This window comes from Muscardinus avellanarius (assembly GCF_963383645.1).
Source record: "Muscardinus avellanarius genome assembly, chromosome: X".
NCBI classification, from domain to species: domain Eukaryota; kingdom Metazoa; phylum Chordata; class Mammalia; order Rodentia; family Gliridae; genus Muscardinus; species Muscardinus avellanarius.
Window position 1 is genome coordinate 13,478,741 of NC_137792.1, and position 25,544 is coordinate 13,504,284.

A 25,544-nucleotide genomic window follows, 5' to 3' on the forward strand; every position below is an offset into this window, starting at 1 on the left:
TAAGTTACTTGTTCCAAGAAAAGGCAGAGTTGGAAATTGAGCCTGGGCTCTTGGGCCTGCATGCTTAATAACTATTATTCTCCTAAAAAAAGATCTGTCTGATTTTGCTTGGGATTTTGATACTGGGAATCTAACCCTGGGCCTTGCACAGGCTAGGCAAGTTTTCTACCACTGAGCTATATCACCAACTCTTTTATTTTTCTATTTTAAGATAAGGTCTTGCTAAATCACCCAGGCTTGCCTTGAACCTGTGCTCCTCCTGCCTCAGTCTCAGGTAGCTGGGATTACAGGTGTGCTCCACCATGACTATCTCCTAAGAGTATAATTTAAGGCCTTCTGGGAATGAAGTTGATTGATGGTGATGATCTGGGTGCAATTAAATATTTCTTAGATAATACACTTGGCTGAGTGTTTTAAAAAGTACCTGTCAAACTTATACAAAAGAGTAAACAACACCCAATATATCAGTGAGTATCGCTATAATACTGTTTGTTTTCCTTTTCCTACTAATACTCCTTCCTTCTTTCCCTAGATAAGGAAACACAACCAAGATACACTGGGGAGAGAAAAAGAGAAGTCTAAAATCCCCAAAACTTCATTCCACCCACGCAACCAGTGGGCATCTTAATACCATCTGCTCATTAAAAAACATAGATTTTTCCATCAGCTCAAGAGATATCACATAAACTTATCTTTCAACCCAAATGAGGGACATCCAATATGTGAGGTCTCAGAGAATCACAGTAAGTCTTTGACCCACTTATGTTTCATTAGTCAAGGAACATATCATTAGCTCCTGGAGATCCCTAGGGTTTATTTCTAGTCTTTAAAGGATTAGAGCCATAAAGCGCTCATTTGTAAGGAACCAAAATCATCATGCTAGATGTTTACATGTTTTACTTTTATGTAGGTTTAGAGCTTGATGAATTTTTACTAGCTCGGATTAAAAAAAAAAACTAGGCCAAGATGTGTATGAAAATATTAAAATTCTCTGGCTGCAACTGGGCTTATGAAAACAATTGATTAATGACTCACATTTACACCCGATTTTAACTCTAATTCTGTCACAAGTAAAAGCTACAATGTTGGTACTAAAAAGGCATTAATTTGGGCGACTGTGATTCTATAAATGAGATTCGAGATGACGAGAGCTGAAAAAGAGACTGTCACAAACAACATCTCATAGAATAAAATCCTTTTAAGAGAAAGTAATGTCAGAAGTCACTAATGGAAGTCAGCTAAGACAGGAAGACCATAAGAAATGAACTTCCTTTTTTTAACTTTTTATGATACTAGAAACTGAACTCACAGGCACTCTACCACTGAGCTACATCCCTGGCCCCCCCTTTTTTTTTTGCATGTGTGTTTGTTAATGGGGACTAAACCCAAGGTATTCTACCACTAAGCTACATCCCCAGCCTTTTTAAAATTTTTATTTTTAAACAATTGGCACTGGGGGTTGAACCTGGGACCCTTCAACCTCAAAACCACATCCCTAGCCCTATTTTATTTTTTATTTTTGAAGTAGGGTTTCACTAAGTTGCTAAGGATCTCACAAAGATGCTGAGACTGGCCCGAACCTGTGATACTCCTGTCTCAACCTCCCAAGTACTGGGATTACAGAAATGTACCACCATACCTGGCTATTATTTCTTATTTTTTGAAACAAGCTCTCACTAAATTGCCAAGGATGGCCTTAAACTTGTGATCCTTCTGTCTCAGCTTCCCAAGTACTGGGGTTACAGGCATGTATCATGATGCCTAGCTTTATTTATTTATTTTTTTTGAGACAAGGTTTTTCTAAGTTGCCGAGGTTGACCTTTAATTTGCAACCCTCTCGTCTCAGCCTCCTGAGTAACTAGGATTACAGCTATGACTGCTCTACTGCTCATGGTACATAGGAGCTTCTTGAAGGATTGTTTTGTAGGAAACCTGGTAAACTACTAATCTGACAAACTACCAAGTTTCAAAATACCTTTTTCAACCATGTAAAAAAGCCGCAATGATTAAAAAGGCCTGGAGAGGCTACACTTGAAATGAGCTGGCAGGATTATTCTAAATAAAGCTATGTCAAGTTAGGTCCTGAAACTCACCCAAGTGTCTGTAATTTATTTGCCCCTGTGCAGCATCTGACACTCCTTTACCTAAGTGATCATCTGAGTGATACATAAAAAGAGGAAAAGTCTAGAACAAGAGAGAAGACTGAGACAGGAGGATTACAGGTTTAAGAACAGCCTCATCAACTTAGTGAGACTCTAGCAACCCAGCAAGACCCTGTTTCAAAATAAAAAGTAAATAAAATAGAGCTGGGTTCAATCACCAGTAAAACACACACACACACACACACACACACACACACACTCTCTCTCTCTCTCTCTCTCTCTCTCTCTCTCTCTCTCTCTCAGGTCTAGGCTGGGAGTCATAAGGAAACCACCTGATGGGGACATTCTCCCTTGGGTCCACACATAGGAGGCAGAGGAATCAGCTGTATCGATGAGAATAAGCTCCTGTGTGGGCTACTTTCTTGCTTATGGTCTTCCCACTCAGGCTTCATGTTGTTGATGACTCCCAGTCCTACATTTATGGTTCTCACCTGCTTCTTTATCCACTTATCCATTTAATAATCCTACAGACACCTCAAAATCCAGCTAGTCTAAGTCATGACCTTCCTCCTGAAATAGCTTCTTCCTCCAGCGTTTTATTATTTATTTAATTGGTGTATTGTATTTATACAGTATGATGCAGTTCAGGGTGATAGAGGCATACATGCACACAGTATTCATTGAGCCCTCCCGCAGATCCCACCCCACTCCTTCTCCCTCTCCACCTTCTCGTGCTCAGCACAGTGACAGGCTTTGATAAGTTTGTATATGTACACTGAAGTATTTCCTTCTTCCTCTACTCCATTAAGGTTTCTCCTCCTTTGTCTGGAGTCCCTCCTGTGTCCCAATTTCTCCATAACTTCCACATATGAGGGAGAACAACTGCCCTTTCACTTTTTGCTAATCTCACTCACATACTATCCCCCAGTGTTTTCTAATCAGGGAGTAGTATTCCATCCACCTAGCTGCTTCAACCAGTTAGCAAAGGCATCATCCCCAAGTCTTCCTTTCCCATTATCTGCCAAATACTCTCAAGCTTCTTTATTCTACCTCTCAATATTTCCACAAACCACCCATTCCCATCCAAGACAATAATTCAAGCCATTAGACACAACATCTCTTATCTTGATGCTTTGTTTCACATAAAAGAAATTCAAATGGACACTCTTTGGATACACCTTGACACTCTTGGCACTCTCTGCCCCTTTATTCACTCTCCCCTGGAAGAGTGAAATGGCTTATCTGATAGGCGAACTGAGTAACAATAAACTTGGCATGTTCAGGTCTTCTCTTTCCCTCTCTTAGAAGCTGGCATTCTCTGCTGCTCATCCAGGACTGGGCGATTCTAAGCTATACAGGCCTCAGCTACTCCAGTATTGCTGAGATTGCATAGGTGAATCTAATCCTGGGGATTAGCTGAAATGTTCATTTGGCTCTCACACTAATCTAAACCTTCAAAACTTGCCATTACTTAAGTGGTTGTGCATGCTTGGGTCTGTTTCTGCACTCTATTCTTTTTGTCTATTCATCCTTGCATACATTCTACACTACCTTAATCTTTGTTCCTCTTAAGATAATATGGGCACCAGGTGTGGTGGTGCACGCTTGTAATCCCCGCGCTTGGGAGGCAGAGACAGGAGGATTGCACAGGTTCGAAGCCTGCCTTGCTGGCTTGAGACCCAGTTTCCAAATAAAGATATAAAAAATAGGTGTCTGGGAATGTAGCCCGGAGGTAGAAGGGTTTCCAGGAACCCCAGTACCACACACACACAAAAGATAATATGGAAGCCAGGCTTGGTGGTGCATGCTTGTAATCGCCGCACTTGAGAGGCTGCGACAGGAGGATTGCACAGGTTCAAAGCCAGCCTCAGCTACTCAGTGAGGCTCTCAGCAACTTAGGGAGACCCTGTTTCCAAATAAAGTATAAAATAGGTCTGGGAGTATAGCCTGGAGGTAGAAAGGCCCCTGGGTTCCACCCCCAGTACCACCACACACACAAAAGATAATATGAACTATTCTTGGCCTCTTGAGTTTTTACTTAAAATTTATTTAATTTTGGGGGTACTGGGGAATGAACAGAGGAGCCCTTTATCCTGAGCTACACCCCCAAGTCTTATTTTTTTTTGAAACATAGAAGGTCTAAGTTACTTCACACTGATCTTGAACCTGCAATCCTCCTGTCTTAGTGTCCCAAGTACTTGAATTGCAGGTGTGCACCACAGTGTTCAGCTTTCATTTAAATTTTTGAGTCATCTTATCAATCCCACCACCATCAAAATGTCTCCTAATATTTTGATTATGATTGCATTGAATCTATAGATACTTTTGGCAAGAACCGACACCTTTCCAATCCATTGACATGGTATGCCCCTCTACCTGTGTAGCTCTTATTCCACTTTGTGAAAAGTCCTCAAGCTATAGGCTTAAGCTTGTGCACTCTGTGCACCTTTCTGCACATATGTTCTATTGCAATGTTAGTAATGAAGGTAACTTTGGAAGGTATACATTAGTGTGCAGTGCAGAAGGGATGATCTTTTCAATAAACAGTGCTGGGTCAACTAGATATTAGTACTGAAAAAATAGCAGAAATAGTTTTTAGATTCTTCTTTCACTGAATGAATGAATTAGCTGATTTATTACATAAATTGGAGGTGGGGAGCTATTTATCAGGAAAGCCAACATAAGTTTCTATCACTGTCTTCTGAATTCTACTAACAATATATTCTAATCCACTCCTCACACTGTAGCTGGAATGCTTTCTCTTAACCACATATCTGACAAGGTCACTTTCTTAACTAATACCCTTTGCTAATTCCTTATTTTCTTAAAGACCAAGTCGAGATCTTTTTCTGGTGGGGGTATACTGAGGATTGAACCCAGTGACATTCTACCTCCAAGTTACACCTTCACCCTTTTTATTTTGAAACAGGGTGTGACTAAGTTGCTGAGGCTATCCTTGCATCTATGTTCCTCCTGTCTCAGCCTCCCAAGTACAGGGTTTACAGACATGTGCCACCATGCCTGGAAAGTCCAAACTTCTTAACGAGTCTCACAAAGCTCTTCACAATCAGGGCTCTGCCTTTTTACCTTATCGTCCCCACTTTCTACTATGACCTTTGCTTACCATCTGTACTATGTCTTTCCCCCTTTGGGGCATTTATCTATTGAATTATTTAATTTATTTATTATAAATTAGTTGTTTAAATTAATCATTCATTCATTTCTTTATTTTCACTGTACTTCACATCTTGATAATGTTATGTTCCTTTGTTTGGTAAGTGCCTAGTGGAACTGTGGATCTAAGGCTAAATATCAGTTCCTGTAGGAAGTGGGTACACACACACACACACACACACACACACACACGAACACACACTCTCCAGTCTCCCTAATGACTCACCACTTCCTGCCCTATCTGAGGGCCCTGACAGCACAGCACTGTATTCTCGGTCTGATCATGGCATTTTCCTTACTGCATTAGTATTGCTGGTTTAAGTTTCTATAGCTCCCTGAGGACAGTGATCTGGTCGCCCTTACTCATGTATCCCTAATGCCAAGCAAATAGAAAGCACCTGACAAACATTAACACTAAAACTTAAAGTGAGTCACCTTTACAATTTGCAAACTATTTTCAGCTACATTTGTTTTTTATTTTTATTTTGAAACTGAGTCTCTCTAATTTGCTGAGAGCCTCGATAAGTTGCTGAGACTGGCCTTGAACCTATGATCCTTCTATTTCAGATTCCGAAGGCATGTGCCACCACACCTGGATTACATGTCTTTTCTAAGTCCTATTAGGTAGAGGTAAAAGAGTGTTCCTATTTTACAGATGGTTCAACTGAAGCCAACTTTGACAATATCTATCAGCTAGGACAATGGTACCATGCCCCTCTGATCTGATATTTAACTTGGTTCATCTTCAGACCACACAGTACTTTCATTGTTTTGAAACAGCACATACTTGTATGTGGGTTTAGTTTAAATGGCACATTTTTCTCCAAAGTTTTTTTTTTCTTTTCTATTTTTATTTGTGTGTGTGTGTGTGTGTGTGTGTGTGTGTGTGTGTGTGTGTGATACTAGGGATTGAACCCAGGGGCTATATCCATAGTCCGATTTTATTTTTTATTTTGAAACAGGGTCTAAGTTGTGTAGGGCCTCACAAGTTATTAAGGCTGGCCACAAACCTGCTATCCTCCTGTCTCAGCTTCCTAAGTACTGGGATTATAAGCACGCACCACCACGCCTGGCTAGTTGTTTCTTTTTCCTTTAACCTATTATGAAGGGAAATTTCCAACATGTGCAAAAATAAAGTGCAGCAAACTCCCACGTACGTACCACCCAGTTTCAACAACTATCAATTCATGGCTACTCTTGTCTCCTCTACTTGCCACCCACTCTTCCATCTTCCAGACTATTGGAAGCAAATCCCAGACATTATATCATTTCATCTGTAAATATTTCAGTGAAGTGGTGCATTACACAAATCATTCACAGACATATTGGCCTGGTAGTATTAAAGAGATTTGTAAGTGGGGTCTTTCCTTACAGCTTAATAAGAGAAGCAAAAATACTTTTACTCACTATTTCTTCATTCATGATTGGTGTAGGGATGTTATGCAATATTTCTCCGGGTATGTAATCTAACCATCAACTCTGGGTGATAAGGATTAGACCATAGGTAAGCACAAAATTACTGACACAGAAAAGTAGATCTCAATACTTTGCAAACGTGAATGCTGTCATATGAGGTCTTCCTTGTGCTTCTGCAAAGTCAAAATGGGGAGCGCCATTCTCGAAGGAACTTTTCTTCCCTGAACATAAATCTTGCATACAAAATCATCTCAAAACCGAGGCGAATCAGGTTGTACATACATAAAACAATATCACGCTCATCAGCTCTCACACCAGGTTGCACAATAACATAGAAGACCCATAAATCTATGTGACTCCTTGGTGCCAACCACAGGGAGCAGAAATAGTTTCAAATCTTAGGCATTGTCAAAATTGTCTGCAGCCAGTAAAACAGGCTGGGAAGTTTGTTTTCCCCAGAGGCTTCCGACTGCAAAGTGGGTTAAGGGAGCTTCCTGTGCTTGGTCTTATTCTGTAAACACATCAGAATTCAGGATGTGTACACACACACACACGTGTACACACACACACGTGTACACACACACACATATGAATATATGTTATATAATGCCGATGGAGTTAATTTCTCCTGTCATCAATACAATGCAATAAATCTCCCTGTTTTACAAACTTGCCATGAACCATACAACTGGTTTATGTGCAACTGTGCAACTGTGCAACTGTTCTACTATTCCACCCAGGGCCATCACTCTTTAGATGTCTGTAATCTCTAAAGTGCTAAGTGAATATATAGCTTTTAATATTATCCACTTGGCAAATACTTATTGAGCACCAACTAAGTGTCATACACCGTTCTGAACACACAATGTACATCAATGAGGAGAAACAAGCCCTGTGGTGGAGCAGTGCAGATGGAGAGATGCGGGAGGAGGATACCAGACATTTGAAGACAGAGCTAATGGAGTTTCCTGATGGGTCAGACAAGGTCAACCTCAGAGGTTTTGTCTCTAGCACTGAGAGGGGCATGGCACTATACTCAACTAAAGCTATGGGTGGAGGAAGGGGATGATAAGGAGTTTGGGTTCAGACAAATATGAATTTAAGATCTCCAAGTAGAGATATCGAAGTTAGAAGTTAAACAAGTGGGTTGTGGTGGTGCACACCTGTAATCCTAGAACTTGAGAGACTGATACAGGAAGACTGAAGGTTTAAAGATAGTCTCAGCAACTCAGAGATACTCTTAGCAACCTAGCAGGACCCTATTTCATGTATAGGAGCCCTCTACTCTGAGCTATGGAGGTAGGGGGATTTCTTGTGCCCGGGGTCTTAAGACCAGCCTGGGTGACAGAGTGAGACTCCCATCCCCAAAATAAATAAGTAAACTTGGGAGCACTATATTTGGCATTGACATTGCTATTAATAATATCCTAATATAATATTGGCAGTTAAATAAATATTAGTAAAAGTCACACACACACACACATCATCCTACACAGAAAGAAAAAGACTAAGAATCATAAAACGAATGAAGGAAATTAACTATTTTCTGATTGACTCAATGGTCATGTTCATTTCAAACACTTGAATAAAACACAGAAAAACTCCATATTCCTTCCCAAGACGGGGACTTCCTTCTAAAAAAATACAGGGTCTACCTAGCTTACTGAGAGTCTCCCTACATTGCTTAGGCTGGCCTCAAACCTCTGACCCTTCTGTCTCAGACTCCCAAGTACTGGGATTACAGAAGCGTGAAGCCCAGCAGGACTTGCTCTTTTTAAATGCTTACAGGAATCTGAACGTGATCATGTGAACAGGAAGTGAGTTCACGAACTGGAATACTAACTAGACAGTTTTCAGATCTTGAGAAATCCCATATATTGATTATTGAAGGGAACTATGCTAGCTCAGCTTCAATAAAGGAAGCTTTTAAATGAAACAGCATTTCTTTTCTGTGTATGTCCCCTTTCTGCCTTATTTATCTCTAAAGGGATTAAATGTCCAAAATGTTCCCTTTTCAGAGTCTGTTTCTAACGCATGATGACACTGGACGTGGGTGCAGAGGGGCGGGAAAGGATGGACCTTCTACAACTGCTGTAAATGATGCAACCTTTAAAATTTCATCTTGCTGGAAAATTAAAAGTACTCCAAAGCCACTGATGAACCTGTATTAAAGATGTGGCCAAGCCGGGCGTGGTGGCGCATGCTTGTAATCCCCGCACTTGGAAGGCAGAGACAGGAGAATCATGCAGGTTCAAAGTCAGCCACGCTGGCTTAAGAGACCCTGTTTCCAAATAAAACGTATAAAATAGGTCTGGGAGTGTAGCCTGGAGGTAGAAGGGCTTCCAGGCACTCCAGTACCACCAAAAGAAAAGAAAAGAAAAAAAGATGTGGCCACCACCCCATCTCCCAAACCTGCTGGTGCAGCCGTCAAAGCAAAAAGTTTGGCACTAAATCAAATTAACAAACATCCCTTAAGCACAGCACGAGTGTAGCTGCTTATAATTTGGAAAAATCCCACAGTACTCCTAAGCAAGACCATGATGCTCAGAAGTGTACCACAGCAGACATCACCAGCAGCCGCAAGCTTGATGGCTCTGGGGGTGTTACCATGGCAACCATGTACTCAGCAGTAACATGCTGTCTTCCTCTTGCCAACCCAGAACCAGAGGCATGAGAAAATAGCCAGCTTCCCAATGAGAACAACCCAGGGAGTCACAACGCAGGCTGACACCATCATTCACACATGCAGGAGACTTCATTTCAACAGTCTGAAATCATCTCCACCTTACCCTTCCAGAAAAAACACACAATTCTTTGTCTCCACTGTAGAGACACAGTCAACATATCACAAGCACAAAGCGCTAGAGAAATGTGCGGGAAGAGGATAGGGATTGTTGGATGTCTAAAAAGGGTGAGGGTTATGTTTGTTCACCTGGGTCCGGGTATGGGGGGGGTCTTTCTGGAAAGGACATGGAGAAGTGTTTGACCATCTGAAAAATCATCCTAAACATACCCTGGAGAGGTGCCCTCCTTTGGATTCTGAATGTCCTCCCAAGGACCATACATTAAAGCCTCGGACCCTACGGTAGCACTGTTGGAAGATGGTGGAACCCTTCAAGGGTAGGCTTTGGGGATACCCTTGGGTCATTAGGGATATACCCATGAAGGAGACTGTGGGACCTCAGCCCTTTCTTCTTTGCTCTCTGGCTCATGAGGTAAGAGGCTTTGCCCCATGATGCACTCCTGCCATGACATGGTATCTCACCACAGGCCCAACGCAACGGGGCCAACCATTCATGGGCTCCAAAACTGTGAGGCAAAATAAACCTTTTTTCTCTATACCTCAATTAACTCATGTATTTCATTATAGAAATATAAAGTGGACTAATATAAGAGGAGACTGGTAAGAAAGGAAGAAGCCAACCAGCATATCAGTCTTTCAAGGGAGCTATTCCCACCCATAAGATGAGCTAAAAGGAGGGAGGGCAAATGGCTAGTACATGAGGACACTGACCCCAAAAGAAGCATCAGAAGTCTTTAACCTCAAATCCCTCAGTGTGCTTCTGGATATTCCACATGATTTTGAAATAAAACAGAAACTGTCCAACATACCTTTTCTACTGGCAGAAAATCATTTTCTACTTCGATGGACCTCGGTCTTAGTTTGATTGGCTTGTCTTTGAAAATATCTCCAAAGCCTACTCCCTTAACTTTCTTGGGCTGGATGGCTGCAGTGGCCACTGTCCCATTGGCACCTTCAGACTTTGTACTGCTCGAGTCGCCCCCATCGCTCTCGGAGCCTGTAGTTTCCCTTAAGCCTGTCAAAAGGAGGGACAGGGAGAGAAAGAGTTCAGAAATCAGCCAGAGTCCAGAAAAAGATCCTCATAACAATCAGGAGCCAAGTCTGAAAGAGTCACCGGGTAGACCATCACTCGCACTGGGATTTTGTAATTGATGTGTTGAGTTTGTTGAGTTTGGCTGGCCCCCAGCCTTTATTTTAAATGGTGAATCAATATCACTTTTCAGAAAATCGAGTTTCAAGTGGATCTCTTTGTACATGTAACATGGCACCCCTCTGCAGCCAGAGCCTGGTTCTGATTTGAATTTGGCCATGGTTGGTACAATCACATCTCTCCCTGCCCCCTTCCTCACCTCCCCAGCCAGTCAGTACCACATACTGTACCTCCAGTCCCTCTGAGTCATGTCAATTAGCAATTAGCAATGAGAGTAACGTTTCCTAAAGGGAAATTGCAAAGCTAAAAGGGATTTAAACAAATTAGCAATTGAAGAAACCACACAAAATTATGAATGTCAAGGACTTAAATATCTTTGGATGGCTTCACAAGGAATAAATGCATGCAGACAGGTTTCTCTAGGAAAGCACTGAACCAAACTTGACATGAAATCGGTTTCACTAGCATGATGATGGCATTTGTAAAAAGAGGCAAAGCAAGCCACCCTCCCAAGGGACTGGAGCCCCCAAGTCTGTGGCTCTTCTTCCCTCCTTTAACACCATTCTCCTCCCAAAGCTGAACCCTTTCCAAAGAATAACACCGGGGATGTGACTCTCTTCCTTCACCCTCTCGTGGCATGTACTAGGAGGTATAAAATAATGATCAACAACACAGTTTGGACACTTACCTCCCCAGATTCTTTTTTTCCCCAGGCTCTGCCCACAGTCATGTTCCTAAAAGGAAGAGCCTATTTGTACCTAGTTAGTTTCTGGGTATACATTCTCCTTTGGTGTGTGTGTGTGTGTGTGTGTGTGTGTGTGTGTGTGTGTGTGGTGCTGGGGATTGAACCCAGAGGCATTCTACCTTCAAACTATACCCTAAGACCATTTTTTTAAAACAGGGTACCACTAAGTTGGTGAGAGTCTCACTAGGTTCCTGAGGCTGGCCTTGAACCTGTCATACTCCTGTCTCAGCCTCTCAAGTACTGGGATTATAAGTGTGCGACACCACACCAGGCACTCATTTTTCTTTGGTGGTCAGTACATCAATTTTGCCATCAAAAAGCAGGATTCTGAGAGTATTTTATGGAATAGTAAATTCTGTCATGAAACTGTCTCTCACAGCCTCTAGACATGTATGATAACTCCTGACCACTTAGTATATATCTTCTGATCAGAATAATGCTCAGGGGATAAAAGTACACCAGCAATTTTTTTCCTCTCTTAGTCAATTGTGCATTATCTCCCTAGAGGTCAGGTAGCCTCCTAGTCCATAAGAATGATACACCAAATAATTGCTCACATAACATGTCATAAAATGCTGAAGTCATTCAAATGAGGAGGGAGGTCTCAGTGTAGGAAGAAACTGTTAAATGAAAACAGATAAAATATAGAAATGTCATTATAAATTGCTAACACGTTTCCAAAAAAGTCAAATCCTCAAAAAAAAAAACCACACACACACACACACACACAATGGTTTCCTTTGTTGTTGCTGCTATTTGCCAGAGAAGGGTATTTCTAAGCCAAAAGGGTGGGGGAGGAGGAAGGTCCCTGGTGCACATTTTAATTAAATGAAGAACAGCATCTGTGAGCAAGAACGCAGGACAGAACAAGGAGCAGCCTGCCATAAGGGGGTCGGCTATATCTCCTGCGGCTGGACTTGAGTGTGCAAACATGGAAAAGCCCCCTGGATTAGCTCTCCATTCGTGTGTTTATCTGTTCATTGTTTTTGGAAATATCCCTGCTGGAGATATAATTTTGGAGTCTAAATAATGTGTCATTTCCCCCTTGAACATGTCCTGATTGTGCTGTGTGGATTCTATGTGATAAATGGCTTGTGTATTCTTTGCTGATTTGGAGAGAGCCATTGGAGGGTGAAACAAACAAAGAGTTAGTGGGAAAGACCCACCGTCCCCTCCCCCTCCCATCACTTCTACCACCAGAAGGCAGCAGCATAAATGGATGAGGGCATGTCTGTTTTTGTTCTTCAAAGAGAAGAATCAAAGTGTTCTAGCATTCCCCATGAGCTAGAACCTTAACATTGTCAACTGCTGCAATCCCGAATCAACTGAGACTCCAGTTTTAGGGATTTGCTGCCTTCCAGCTCATCTTAATAACTTTATATTAATCATTGTGAGACATATATTTTGGACACAGGGAGAGGCTGCGGGGTCATTCAACCACACAAACATGACTTGGGGGAAAAACACATGGCAGTTTTTATTCCAGAAACACTGGCTTCCTGATCCTGTCGTTTTTATTTTATTTTATTTATTAGTAGTACAGGGGACTGAACCCAGGGGCACTCTGCCACTGAGCTACATCCCCAGCCCCTTTTTTAGATAAGATCTTGCTAAATTGTCCAGGCTGGCCTCGAACTTAAGATCTTCCTCCCTCAGATTCCTGAGTAGCTGGGATTGCTGCCATGAGCTACTGCACCTGGTTGGTGCTGGCCTTTTTAAACATGAAATTAAATTGCTGAATATCTGTGGTGAAGTAACTAAAAATCGACTTCCTTCCCTTCGGAACGGAAGAAAGTTAACTTTATTTTCATGTTTATTTGGTGCTTCATCTCTTTAAGCTACTGGTGCCTGTTACACACATTATCCTACAAAATGTCTCCATGGCATGCTCATGATGTGAGATGGTACTCACTCTCAGGTAGGACAACCCAGAGAGGAGACTAGGCAATGGGGCCAGTTCATGATGGGCTCCTTATTGGCATGTGAAATTAGTGCAAAAAGTATGCGTTTGGAAACAACTTTATTAGTATTTCAGCAGTATACCTTGGTGTAACTTCCAAGCATGTGGCTAGTGGACGTGTTTAGGTAAACAGGGCACGGGCCAAGCCAGATGTGGTCAAAGTCCCTTGGTGAGGCACAGGTGACACACTGCATGTGTGGTAAAGTCACGTGCCAGAGGACCATGCATCAATCCACGGTGAAATGGAAAGAAAAACAGTCTTCACCCGGACAGTTGGAGAAAGATGTTTCTGGTGTTCATGTCCAAACCACCTCTTTTCGCACACCCATGCATACGTGCATATGTGCATATGTGGACACGCACACTAAGGTGGATGCTCTTCCTTCAAAGTGAAAAAAGAACAAAACCTCCTTAAATTTATTCCCACCAGTCCTGCCCACCTGTGGGCAGTTTACCCCACTCTTCAGGCACCAATCAGAGGCATTCTTATTTGGTTTTTCTATGGTACTGGGAACTGAACCCAGGGGCATTCTACCTCCAAGCTATATTCCCCTAATCCTTTTTATTTTCTCTTTTGAGACAGGATCTTGCCAAGTTGCTGAGGGCCTCACTAAGTTGCTGAGGCTGGCCTCGAACCTGTGATCTTCCTGTCTCAGCATCACAAGTACTGCGATTACAGGTGTGCAGCACCACGCCCAGCTCCGTTCCTATTCGTTTTTAATTGAACACACACATATGTTGCGCTTACTATGTAGCGGGAACCATTCTGAGGATATCGTGAAATGAACTCATTCATCTTCCCTCAACTTTTGGCAGTCTCACTTCATGACACAAAAGGCAACGTATTGGTCCTGCCAAAAGAAGTCTGCCGTGTGGTGATTGGCCAAATAAGCAAAGCAAAACACCATTTCTGGCATGAACTTGCATGCCAAAATTTTCTTTTGCTGAACCATACAATGACAAAATGGTTATTGATTTTTGATGACCCGCTCCGAAAAAGCTGATGACTCTGCCAGAAGCATCTTCCACGCCCCGCCACCCACAAGCCCAGAGATACTGATGCAAATACATATGCCATGACAGATGCTACTCTTCCCTTCTCTGCGCGCATGGCTCATGCATGCATGTCACACACATGATAGAGGCGGGAAGCAAACAAGGAAGCGCCAGGGGCCGCTGGTGGCAAGGCTCTTGTAGCACACGCCAAGGAGATGACACTTATCATAAGCAAATAAGTCCATTTCCTTGGCTCAGGTAATCACACAGACACTTGGCATAAGCATGAGCCTCTTGGGAAAGGACAGCTGCATCAAAAACACAAGTACCCAGATCTTATCTTTACAATTGCCTCCTGCTGTTAAGGTCACTCACTGTAATAGCGTCTGTGGCCCTCCGTCTTTCCCGGTGCAGCTCGGTACAGAATTGTCCCTTCAAAGGTAGTCTTTCCTGACAGTGAATGAGAGAAGAGAAGGGGAGAGAAAAACACAAGAGAGGGGGGAAGGGAGAGCAAATGATGGCAAAAGAAGGAAGAGGAAGAGTCTTTAACTGAACTTGCCTTCGAGGCATCCGCTACAAGAGCAGCATCCGCGAAATTCATTTGAGACCATTAGGCAGTATTTAAGCATGTCACAGAATGAGCCCAAAGTCCCCATGCAACTGGGTTGGCAACGGGTGACCAGATTTGGGGCTTGCCTCTGCCAGTGAACGGCAAATAGACTATGCTCACTTAAAACCTGGGAGCCATGTTGACATTGGAATTTAAGAGTAAGAAAAACCTCAATTAACCAGAGGGTATCCAATTCATCAGATTCCTTCATTAACTCAACTAAACGGCACTGTTTTGTTTTTGGAGAGCATAAAAAAAGCATAAGAAAAATTTGGGCCCATTAGCCTTTAGTCTTCTCCCCCTCAAGCCCCAAATGATAAAAAACAAATACTCAGCCCAGTGCAGTGGCACATGCCTGTAATACCAGTACTTGGGAGGCTGAGACAGAGGATCACAGGTTTGAGGCCAGACTCAGCAACTTAGTGAGACTCTCAGCAATCTGGCTTCAAAAAAAATAAAAGGGGCTTAGGGTGTAGCTTAGAGGAAGAACGCCTCTGGATTCAATCCCTGGTACCACCAGAAAACAAAGACCAAAAAAAACCACACACACACACTGATGTTCAATCCCTAAGATTCTAAACAAGAAACAAAGTTCTCTTTAAAAGATCTGTTGTGGCTCAGTGGTAGAGCACTTATTTAGCATGTGTGAGGCCCTGAGTTTGATTTCCAGTGCTACAAACATAAGTAAGTAAATAAATAGAAATATTTGTCATCCTCAGTGCCTTTAAGCAAGAAAATATATTGATATACTAGAGAGAAGGTTTCACCAATGAGGTTTGAAACCAATAGTGGTATCCATCTCCATGTAGGGAGGTTTCTGCTTAGCATCAGAACACAAAAAAAAACCTGTTTCTTAGAACATCTTAATTGAGGTTTTGCTGCAACGGTCATGAGCTTGAACTTAATCATGAGGTCATAGGGCTCATCTGGTATCAAATATTAATATCTGGTTACAGTAGAAGTTGTCAATATCATAAGACCAGACACATGGCTAAAACCCAGATATCTCTGAAACCAAGAGGAAATACATAGAATACACACATCCTGCCCCAGTTTGATTGCACTGATATCCATCCACCCTTCAACATCCACCCACCCTTCAAAACACACACACACACACACACACACACACACACACAACCTACAGAGAGTACCACCAGTGGTAAAATTATTTTAAAGGAAAATTCAATTAATAAAGGCATTACTCTAAGCAATATGTTCTATTATGCCTTATGAATTAAATACTCAATCTGGAAGCTAGTCGTACAGCTTCATAATAAGTGCAAGGGATAAGAAGTTGGGCTAGGTTTACAAAGAGAATGGAACTGAAGGGGGGGGAAAGCAACCCGTCTCACTTCCTAGAAGCAGTCCATATAACAACAGAAAACTCAACAGGAATCGATGACAGCTCTGGGACCTCGTCACTCCTAATATAGAAAGGAAACTGTGAATGATCAGACCAATAGCATAAATGGAATCAGGAATTTTCAATTTCCATGTCTACCAGGCATGGTGGTACACCCTTATTCTGAAATCTGCCCCTTTTGATAGGTGTCTTGTATCCAAATAAAGTAAAACACTTAAACATTCATCTCACTGGGTGTGTAAGAACAACGTAGAAGGAAAACAAAGTGTTTTCTATGTTCTTGTTAGGAGTGCAGCTCTTGAGGATGTTGGTGACAAAACAGAGGCTGTTAACAGTAGCTAGTTTTCATTTGAGAATTTTTCACTCTACTTAATGTGCTGATTAAGTCAATACTACTATAGTTGTTTTGTGAGCCAGATCCTCCAAAACCGAAAAGCAGGAGTCTTCTGTGTCAGAAAAAAAATAAGTATAAGGGAAAAAAACACTCTTTTGATAGTGTTTCCCCAAGTACAAAGAACCTCCATGTGTTCTTCCTTTCGACCAAGTCTGAGAACCATTGAGGTGAACTAGGGCCTTGATGTCTCAGAATGGCCAAGTCAAGTCACCGGCTCCACTAGCAGCAAGGCTATCTGGGATGTAACTTGGGCCAGGGCTGGCTTGAGGATACACACAGGCATGCTATCTGAAGGGCAAAAGAAATGAGCAACGAGAAAGATCATGAACACGCGTGACATTTATCTTACTGGGGAAAATACTTTGCTGTCAGTATCAAATATTAGTACTTACAGGCAGCAAACATTAAGAGAGGAAAATTTTAAAATTCAAACATAAAATCATAGGCATGGTAGCATTGAACTTTGCCTGCAACTCGGCTTTATCAATTTGCTAACAACTTTTCATTGTTAGTAGAACATTCATCAAACACAAAACAAGTATCATCAACTATTACAAATAAAAGGCCTGGTTGCCACACAATGGAATTCTCAGCCTGGCTTTTGTTTTCATAGATGAGGGGCACCGGGCGATTTTGTTTTTACAGCTGGTGGAACACATTATTGTGTATCATGGGAGTGGTTGGCCATGTTCGTGAAACCATCTTCATCTTTCTCGTAGCTTGACACACCACCCAAGTATCAGAACCAAAACTCTTAAAATAAAAAAAATTGGGAAAAATTAGTAACCTATGGTTACTAATAGTTATAGAAAGAAAATGCAAACTTTCTCCTTCTGAAGATTATGGAAATAAACTAAAAATGTTCCTGTAGCTATAGGATTTTAAAAAAACAGGAATATCATTAGCTTTATGACAATTATTTGAAATTAATGTTAAAAATATGAAAGGAAATGCACCAGAAACTGTGTACATGTATGTTTCTATCACACTAATCCGAGGTTACAATGTACCAATACAAGTACATTTTTTTTTTTGGTGGTACTGGGGTTCCTGGAAGCCCTTCTACCTCCGGGCTACACTTCCAGACCTATTTTTTTTTTGGAAACAGGCTCTCTTAAGCCAGCGTGGCTGGCTCTGAATATGCACGATCCTCTTGTCTCCACCTCCCAAGTGCGGGGATTACAAGTGTGCTCCACCACGCCCGGCCGAAATTGAAACTGGACAAGTCATATCTGAATTTCTTTGCCATAAGTCCAAATATATCGGTATTTCAGAGTCAGGCTACTCTGTGATTATAACCTTTGATGGTTAGCTCTATTTCACATTATTTAGTCAATGATAACATAAGCACAGTCCTGAATGAAAAGACAGTTCATTAATCATGATCTGTAGTCACAGTATGAAATAAGTGCAACTGCAGTCAGGTTTGAAATCTGACAGATACTCTGCAAACGGGAGAGCTGTGTATATGATAGAGGTAAAACTGGGGTGTGTGTGGGAGACCTGCATGTCCCTCTGGCCTCCTTACTCACAAGCCAGACCACACCCAGGACTTAATTACACTGGGCATTTGTGTTGTCATCTGACACCAGACTAAACGATTCCTAATTCATTTCCATCCTTAACCTCCTAAGATTCTGCCTGCACTACTGATGTAATCACTAGGTGTTATGGGATCACATTCTTTTTAATTTTTTTTTTTTTATTTTTGGTGGTGCCAGGTATAGAACCAAGGATCTCAAAGATGCTAGGAAAGTGTTTACCACTGACTACAGCCCCAGTCCTGGACATTTTGTTTTTTAAAAACCTGATTGATGTCAGGTGAGGTTGTGCACACCTGTAATCTCAGTACTAGGGAAGGGAAACAGGAGGATGACAGGTTCCAGGCCAGCCTCAGCACCTTAGGCTCTCCATAACCTAGCTAGATCCTGTTTAAAAACAAAAGGGGCTGGAGGTGTATCTCAGAAGTAGAATGACCTGGGTTTATTCCCAACACCAAAACAAAACAAATTTACTTAACACTGTGTGTTTTACTATTGATGTGATATGGTGTATGTGGAAGCCTATTTCTCTTTTAAAACATCCTGGTTAGCTAGGCATGGTGGCACATACCTGTAATCCCAGTACCTGGGAGACTGAGACAGGAGGATTGCAGGTTTGAGGACAGCCTCAGCAATTTAGCGAGACTCTTAGCAACGTAGAGAAACCCTGTTTCAAAATTTAAAAAAATAGGTCTGGTGGTGTAGCTTGGAGGAAGAATGGCCCTGCATTCAGCCCCCAGTATAATAAACAAACAAACATACATACATACATACATACATACATACATACATACATCCTGGTTGCACCCCCAACAATAGGTCTGGATGATAATCATCAATCAGATTATTCAATTTGATGTTAATGGTGGTTAACATCAAAAAAGACATCATTACGATGTGAGAGAGAAAGCTATAGATTTTAAAGGTACTCAAGACATATCAACTAATCCCAATGTAGGTATCTTATTTGGATCCAAATTCACATTAACAAAATGCATCCAAAAAAGGAAGACTACTATTAGGGCAAAGTGAACATTGACCACTTGTTTAATTATTTCAAGCAGTTGCTGTGATTGTGTGTATGGATGTAATAATGGTATTTTAAGACGCTCTTTTCCTGATAAATATTAAAATACTTGTGGATGAAATTACAAAATATACGAGATTTGCTCCAAGATAATATGGAGGTTGATGTATAAGAGCATAATTTGAACAAACTGGCCATAGCTTGGTAACTGGTGAAGCCAGTTAATAGGTACACGGGGGTTCATTATACTCTTCTTTTTACAACTTTTTATTGGTGCATTGTAATTGCACATGATAGAGTCTTAGTGATACATTCATATATGCATATAGCATTTATACTATTCTTACTTTTGTATATGTTAGAAATTTTCTATAACAGTTTATAAAAATTATCTTAAAAAACTACCTTTAAAATTTTATAAGCTTTAGGAAAGGGAAAGATGCTTTCAAGTCTAAAGATACACTAAAAATTTCTGCTACTACATAACTTATGGGTTTTCAGGACATAATCTTTAACCGAAAATAGTAACGAATATAATTGTTGCAATTCTTTTTTTGGGGGGTATACCAGAGATTGAACCCAGGGAACTACCTCTGAGCTATGCCCCCACCCCTTTTCATTTTCTTATTTTGAAACAGTCTCACTGAGTTACTGAGAGTCTAAGTGGCTGAGACTGACCTCAACACTGTGATCTTCCTGTCCCAGCCTCCCAAGTACTGTGATTACAGGCAAGTGCCACCATGCCCGGCTTAATATTGTAATTCTTTCCTCAACAGACTAGATTACCCGTAACAAAAATCTAAGAAAGTTTTAGAGGTTTTCATAACCAACTGCCACATGTAAAAATACATTGGAATATAAATCGGGCGTGATGGCGCACACTGGTAATCCCAGTACTTGGGAGGCTGAGACAGGAGGATCATGCTGGTTTGAAGTCAGCCTCAGCTACTTATGCTCTCAGCAGCTTAGTGAAACCTTGTTTCCAAATAAAGTATAAAATAGGTCTGGGAGTGTAGCCTAGAGGTAGAAAGCTCCTGGTACAACCCCAGTACCAAGACACATGCAAAAAAAAAGTATTGGAATACAAAAAGAAAGCAAGTTCTAGGAATTTTGACCTGTAATTCAAAGATAAAAATGTCTCCTTAGAGTAATAAAGAATTCATCAAACATTTATTAAACATCTACCATGTGACATGCTGTCATGGTACACTTATTTGATTAATTTAGTGCCAGTGTTTCATCTATCACATTCATTCATTAGTACACAAAATTCAGTAAATGTGAACTATTCAAAGCATGTACACATACAGAGGTGTGTGCATGTGTATGTGTGCGTGAGAGAGAAACAGTGACTTGTACAAGGATTGTACACAAGATTCTCTTCATAACAAGATCTCTCTTTTGAAAATCCTCACCCTAATTTCTTATTAGCTTAAATTAAAAAGATGGCACACTCTCTCATCTCTAAAGGCTACCAACATGGTGCAAACATTAGAATTTAACTTACCCCCAGAGTCACGTATTAACTAAGCAATCTTTGTAGAAAAACTAACAGCAGTTTACACAGAGTACTAAGTAGGCTGGTCTAACAAAGTCCATTTAACACATACCAGGGGGAAAGCTAGATATCCTTCATACATTGACTACATTTTATAGTTTTCAGCTTTAGGAAAAAGCAGATAAGCATTTACTATAATTATCACTGGGAGAAACTGGATGAAGTAAGTATATATGGAGCCTCCCCATAGAGTTTTGTGTTTAATTTTACAACTCTCTGTCTGTGAATCTATAATCTATAATTATTGCGAAACAAAAGGTTCTTTCAAAGAAGTAAAGCACATTAAAGCTACTAACACTGTTTTGGGGGGTGCTGGAGAATAAGCATATCCATTCTAAAACCCAAAGCTTTGCTTAGACAAATCCTACCAAAATATATAATTTCTGCAAATGATCTGATTTAATTATACAAATTGTGTGTGTGCATGTATACACGTGCATATGTTACTAGAGATTGAACCCACTGGCATTCTACCTTCAAGTTACACTCCCAGCTCTATTTTACTTTTTATTTTGAAACAGTGTCCCACTACATTGCTGACACTGGCCTCCAACCTGTGAGCCTCCTGTCTCAGTCTCCCAAGTACTGGAATTATAGATGTGTGTCACCGTATCCAGCTTGATTATACAAATTTTAATACAGTCACATGCTAAGGCAAATCTAGAGTGTGAGTGGCTACTGAAAACGCTGTCGGAACACTGAGAAATACAATTTCTCACTTTCAGGGGACTATTTCTTTTTTTGGCAAGCTACAGGGACATTATTCTCACATCTGTGATGAATCATTTTATGAACAATCCTCACATTGCCATGGGACTGGCCTCTCTGCCTTTGTACCAACTCTTCCTCAGATGTACCCAGCATCTGGGTACTTCCAGGTGTAGACAGCACCTGGGACACTCTCCTGAACATCTGGGGATTTGTGTTACCTATTCCCATAATAGGATAGAATGGAGTCCAGGGCAATCAGAGGGTGGGAGTCCTCTCAGATTTGTCTCTGAATCTTCAACAGTATTCAACAAAGACTGAATGAATAAATAACAGAAAGAGGAAAGGATGGAGGAGAGAAAGAAGGATGGATGAATGGATGCAGAGCAACAGATGGAGAGATAGGTGCTCTTTTCCTTAACTGTATACACAGGAAGATTACAAAAGTAATTTTCTTTTTCTTTTCTTTATTCTTTTTGTATGATACTAGGGATTGACCTCAGGGGAATTATACCTCTGAGATACACTTCCAGTCTTTTTAAATCTTTTATTTTAAAACAAGGTCTCGCTAAATTGCTAAGAGTCTTGTCACATTGCTGAGGGTGGCCTCGAAGCCATCTCAGCCTCCCAAGTACTGGGATTACAGGTGTATACTAACATGCCTGGCAATCCATTACATTTTTATCAAAATCATCCATCCTGGTTGGCAGTCCATGCCTCTCCGAGGACCTCAAAGTCCCCCAATGATGGACAGATTCCATGGATTAGGCGTGGCCGCTGAATCTATTGGGCTGTCCTTGAACTCAAATAAAAGGCTAGGGGTGGAAAGAGTTGAGTGTTGGGGAAAGTGAAAGAAAGCCAGATGATCAGGAAAACCACTCCACTCAGCCTCTTATTTATCCTGCACCAGGAATTCCAGTACCATATCCTCTGACCTGAGAGTTTGGTCAGGTCAGCTGTCTACATTATTGACTTGGAAAGTAGGAGGGACGGTTTTTTTAACAGCTCCAAAACTAAGAGTGGCACTCCCCCACTCCCCTGCTCTGAGAACACAGCCTAGCTGGGAAGACAACAGGAGGTCTCCCCAAAAGCTTGTTCAATACTTCCCCAGATCTGCTTCTCTGCATGAATAGATGAAATAGATGAATCCCAAAGTAATTTCCAAACGCAGGCATGATGCTTCAGTGGCTACAGTATCAGTCAGTGAGAAGACAGCTCCCAAGCTGCCAAACACTAACAGCTATGGCCCAACAGTTTACCCTGATTAACACCAAGAATTACCATTGACTGAGGGCCTTCTACAAACGTGGTGGTTCATATACATGACTGCGACTGAAATGCAGAATGCATTTCCTCATGAAAATAAATTTATAATGGCACGATTTGGTTCTCCCTCCAAAAAAGCATATTTTATTCACAATGTCCCTGAGGTACAGTGAGGTTATTATAGGACCTAATTACTAGCTATGATATCATTCTAGTGTTGAAAAGAATGCATAAGCCGAGCATGGTGATGCACGCTTGTAATCCCTGCACTTGGGAGGTGGAGACAGGAGGATCGCGCAGGTTCAAAATCAGCCTTGCGGGCTTAAGAGACCTTGTTTCCAAATAAAATATAAAATAGGTCTGGGAGTGTAGCCCGTAGGTAGAAGGGTTCCATCCTCAGTACAACCAAAAAAAAAAAAAAAGAAAGAAAGAAAGAAAAAGAAGAATGAAAAGAAGGCATGAGAGGAGAGCTGAAATTCTAATGTGGACTTGGGAGGATAGCAATTATCACAGTCATACCCATTAAGCTAGGCCATTGTAGTGAAAAAGTCCCCTGCTCCAAGCCAGAGAAGGCAGCAGAAGCTCTAAGATACTTTAAAATCTCCTCCCCATCTTTCCTTTTATAGGCTGTAAGATAGAATGGAGTCCAGCGCATGAGGGTCCCAGACTCTCACAGTGGAGAGAAGGGCCCCCCATTGAGGCCACCAAGCCAATCAGCTAATGCAGCTGTTTCTATATATACCAGGCTGTCTGATCTGAGACACCAAGCAAAGGAGGTGGCCTGAGCACTTCTCTGGAAAGGGTTTTACTTCCAAATCAGGCATCTGGGCAACCGTGTTACTGTCATAATGCATGAGACACCAAATGACATAAGAATGCCACTCAAGTCAGACTCTTTTTTTTGCCAAATGGAAAAGGAAGACATTTAAGAATGATTCAGGCAAGACTGAGCCGTCCTCCTCTTGTTAAGGGTAGTCAGCAACCCCAGGCAGTGCCGCCACCGCAACACAGCCCAGCCTCCTACGACATTGACGCTCATGACCTTGGCTCAACACAAGATAAACACAGACGCCCACGTGGGAAGGTGGGTTAGCGACTGGGAGAACGAAGCTTCCGGTCCTGACCTTTGGCTCCGTGAGCTGGAAAGGGCAGCAGAGAAGCTGGAGGGAGACAGTCAGGCCCTGGAGAAAGAAAGACCTGAAGTTCGTTCTCACCATTGCAGAAGGGAGCGCGCTCCCTCCCAGCGGGGGCCGAGACTTGCTGAGGTCTCAGGCTACTGTTGAGGGAGCAGGCGCGCACTTATCTTGTGCAGGGCACCTCTCGCCACCAATGATTTCTTTTTTGTCATGTTTCTCTGAGTTCCCCAAGGAACCCTGAGAAATACTGACAACTTCACTGGGCTCACTTAAAAAAGAAGAATGAGCTCGTGGTGACATTCTAGAGTTAATGGAGGTGGCAAAAGGCACCCATGAGAGAGTACTGCTATGGCATGAGGGTGGACAGTCGCTTATCCAAAGGTATACAGAACATGTGGCTGCGGGTCACAGCTGGCTAGTGATGAACTTACTAAACCACAGCAGGTGGTGGTTGTATAACCCCCAAATACCCAGGAGCTTCTGTCACACACAGCCTCTGAGCATAGGGCAAGGCACAGAGGAAGGCAGGGAGGAGCACAGTGGGCCCCCTCCGGTACAGTGAGGTGGACTTCCTTACTTGACTTGGACAGCTGCTCATCCTGGGATATGCCGAGCTCATCTGACTCCCCTGACAGCTCCTTGATGAAGTTGGAAGGAAACATTCCAGTCTTCCCGTTGAGAACACCTTCCCACCATCCTTCCTCCACCTGCACAGACACAAAGAGAAGAGCACAGACGCAGGCTCAGGTGAGACATGACAGATTCCAGTTTGGTGTGGAGTAGAAACCACACACAGGGACCGGGTAGCACACACCTGTAGTCCTAGTACTTGGGGGCTGAGACAGGAGGATTGCAGGTTTGAGGCCAGACTCAGCAACTTAGTAAGGCTTTCGGCAACTTAGCGAGACCTTGCTTCAAAATACAGAATAAAATAGGACTGGGAGTGTAGCTCAGAGGTAGAAGGCCCCTGGGTTCCATCCCTAGTACCACTGAAAAAAAAAGGAAGGAAGGGAAGGAATCAGGTCCCAGGGAATCCAAAAGTAGTCTACACATTCTTGAGATTCAGACTAAGGAGGAGTGGAGGGGTTAGCCTGGGATCCACAAAAGAAAATGAATAAAAACAAACACTTGATTTTCTTTAACCTCTACCAAAGTTTGGCATTTCCTTTGATTATGATTATAGGTGGCAAACTAGTATTACAAGGACTTGTGACTTATCATGGAACAATTCACAGGTATTTTCATATCACATCATAGATGCTGTAGGTATCTTGAAACACTTGTGCTCACTGTTACTCTGAAAAGGTGGCAAAGTTATTACACCTGCTAGGAGACCTTTGATGTTTAATGTAATCATAGAAAAACACATAGGTTGCTCTATCAAAATTTGCTTTTAAAATAATTTGATAGCTACTTCAATATAAATACATCCCTTTATAATCCTACATGTTTGATTTTATGCATTTAAAAGTACTATTTAAAAACTGAGAATGGTTGCCCCAGACTACCAAAAGTAACTAGACAGCCTAACAAGAACAGTTAAGAAGCTAAAGGCTAAAGGCAAAGAACTCAATGGGAATGTAAAAAGATTT

The 25,544-nt window shown here is 41.8% G+C and overlaps 1 protein-coding gene across 6 annotated transcripts in view; it reads right to left on the bottom strand.

The window, feature by feature from the left end:
• The window catches only part of SH3KBP1 (SH3 domain containing kinase binding protein 1), a gene marked incomplete at its 3' end in the record, with an annotated part of 239,082 nt that overhangs the window by 170,982 nt on the left and 42,556 nt on the right, over positions 1–25,544 (bottom strand). For 2 of the 6 annotated variants that reach the window (XM_080719049.1, XM_080719046.1), the window contains exons 3-6: positions 24,530–24,659; positions 23,941–23,997; positions 14,722–14,796; positions 10,305–10,510 (exon numbers count right to left, since the gene is read on the bottom strand). In XM_080719049.1, coding sequence (XP_080575175.1) covers positions 10,305–10,510; positions 14,722–14,796; positions 23,941–23,997; positions 24,530–24,659 — 468 coding nt within the window. The remainder of the gene's footprint in view (positions 1–10,304; positions 10,511–14,721; positions 14,797–23,940; positions 23,998–24,529; positions 24,660–25,544) is intronic. The other 4 variants (XM_080719050.1, XM_080719047.1, XM_080719051.1 and 1 more) reach the window with 2 other exon arrangements.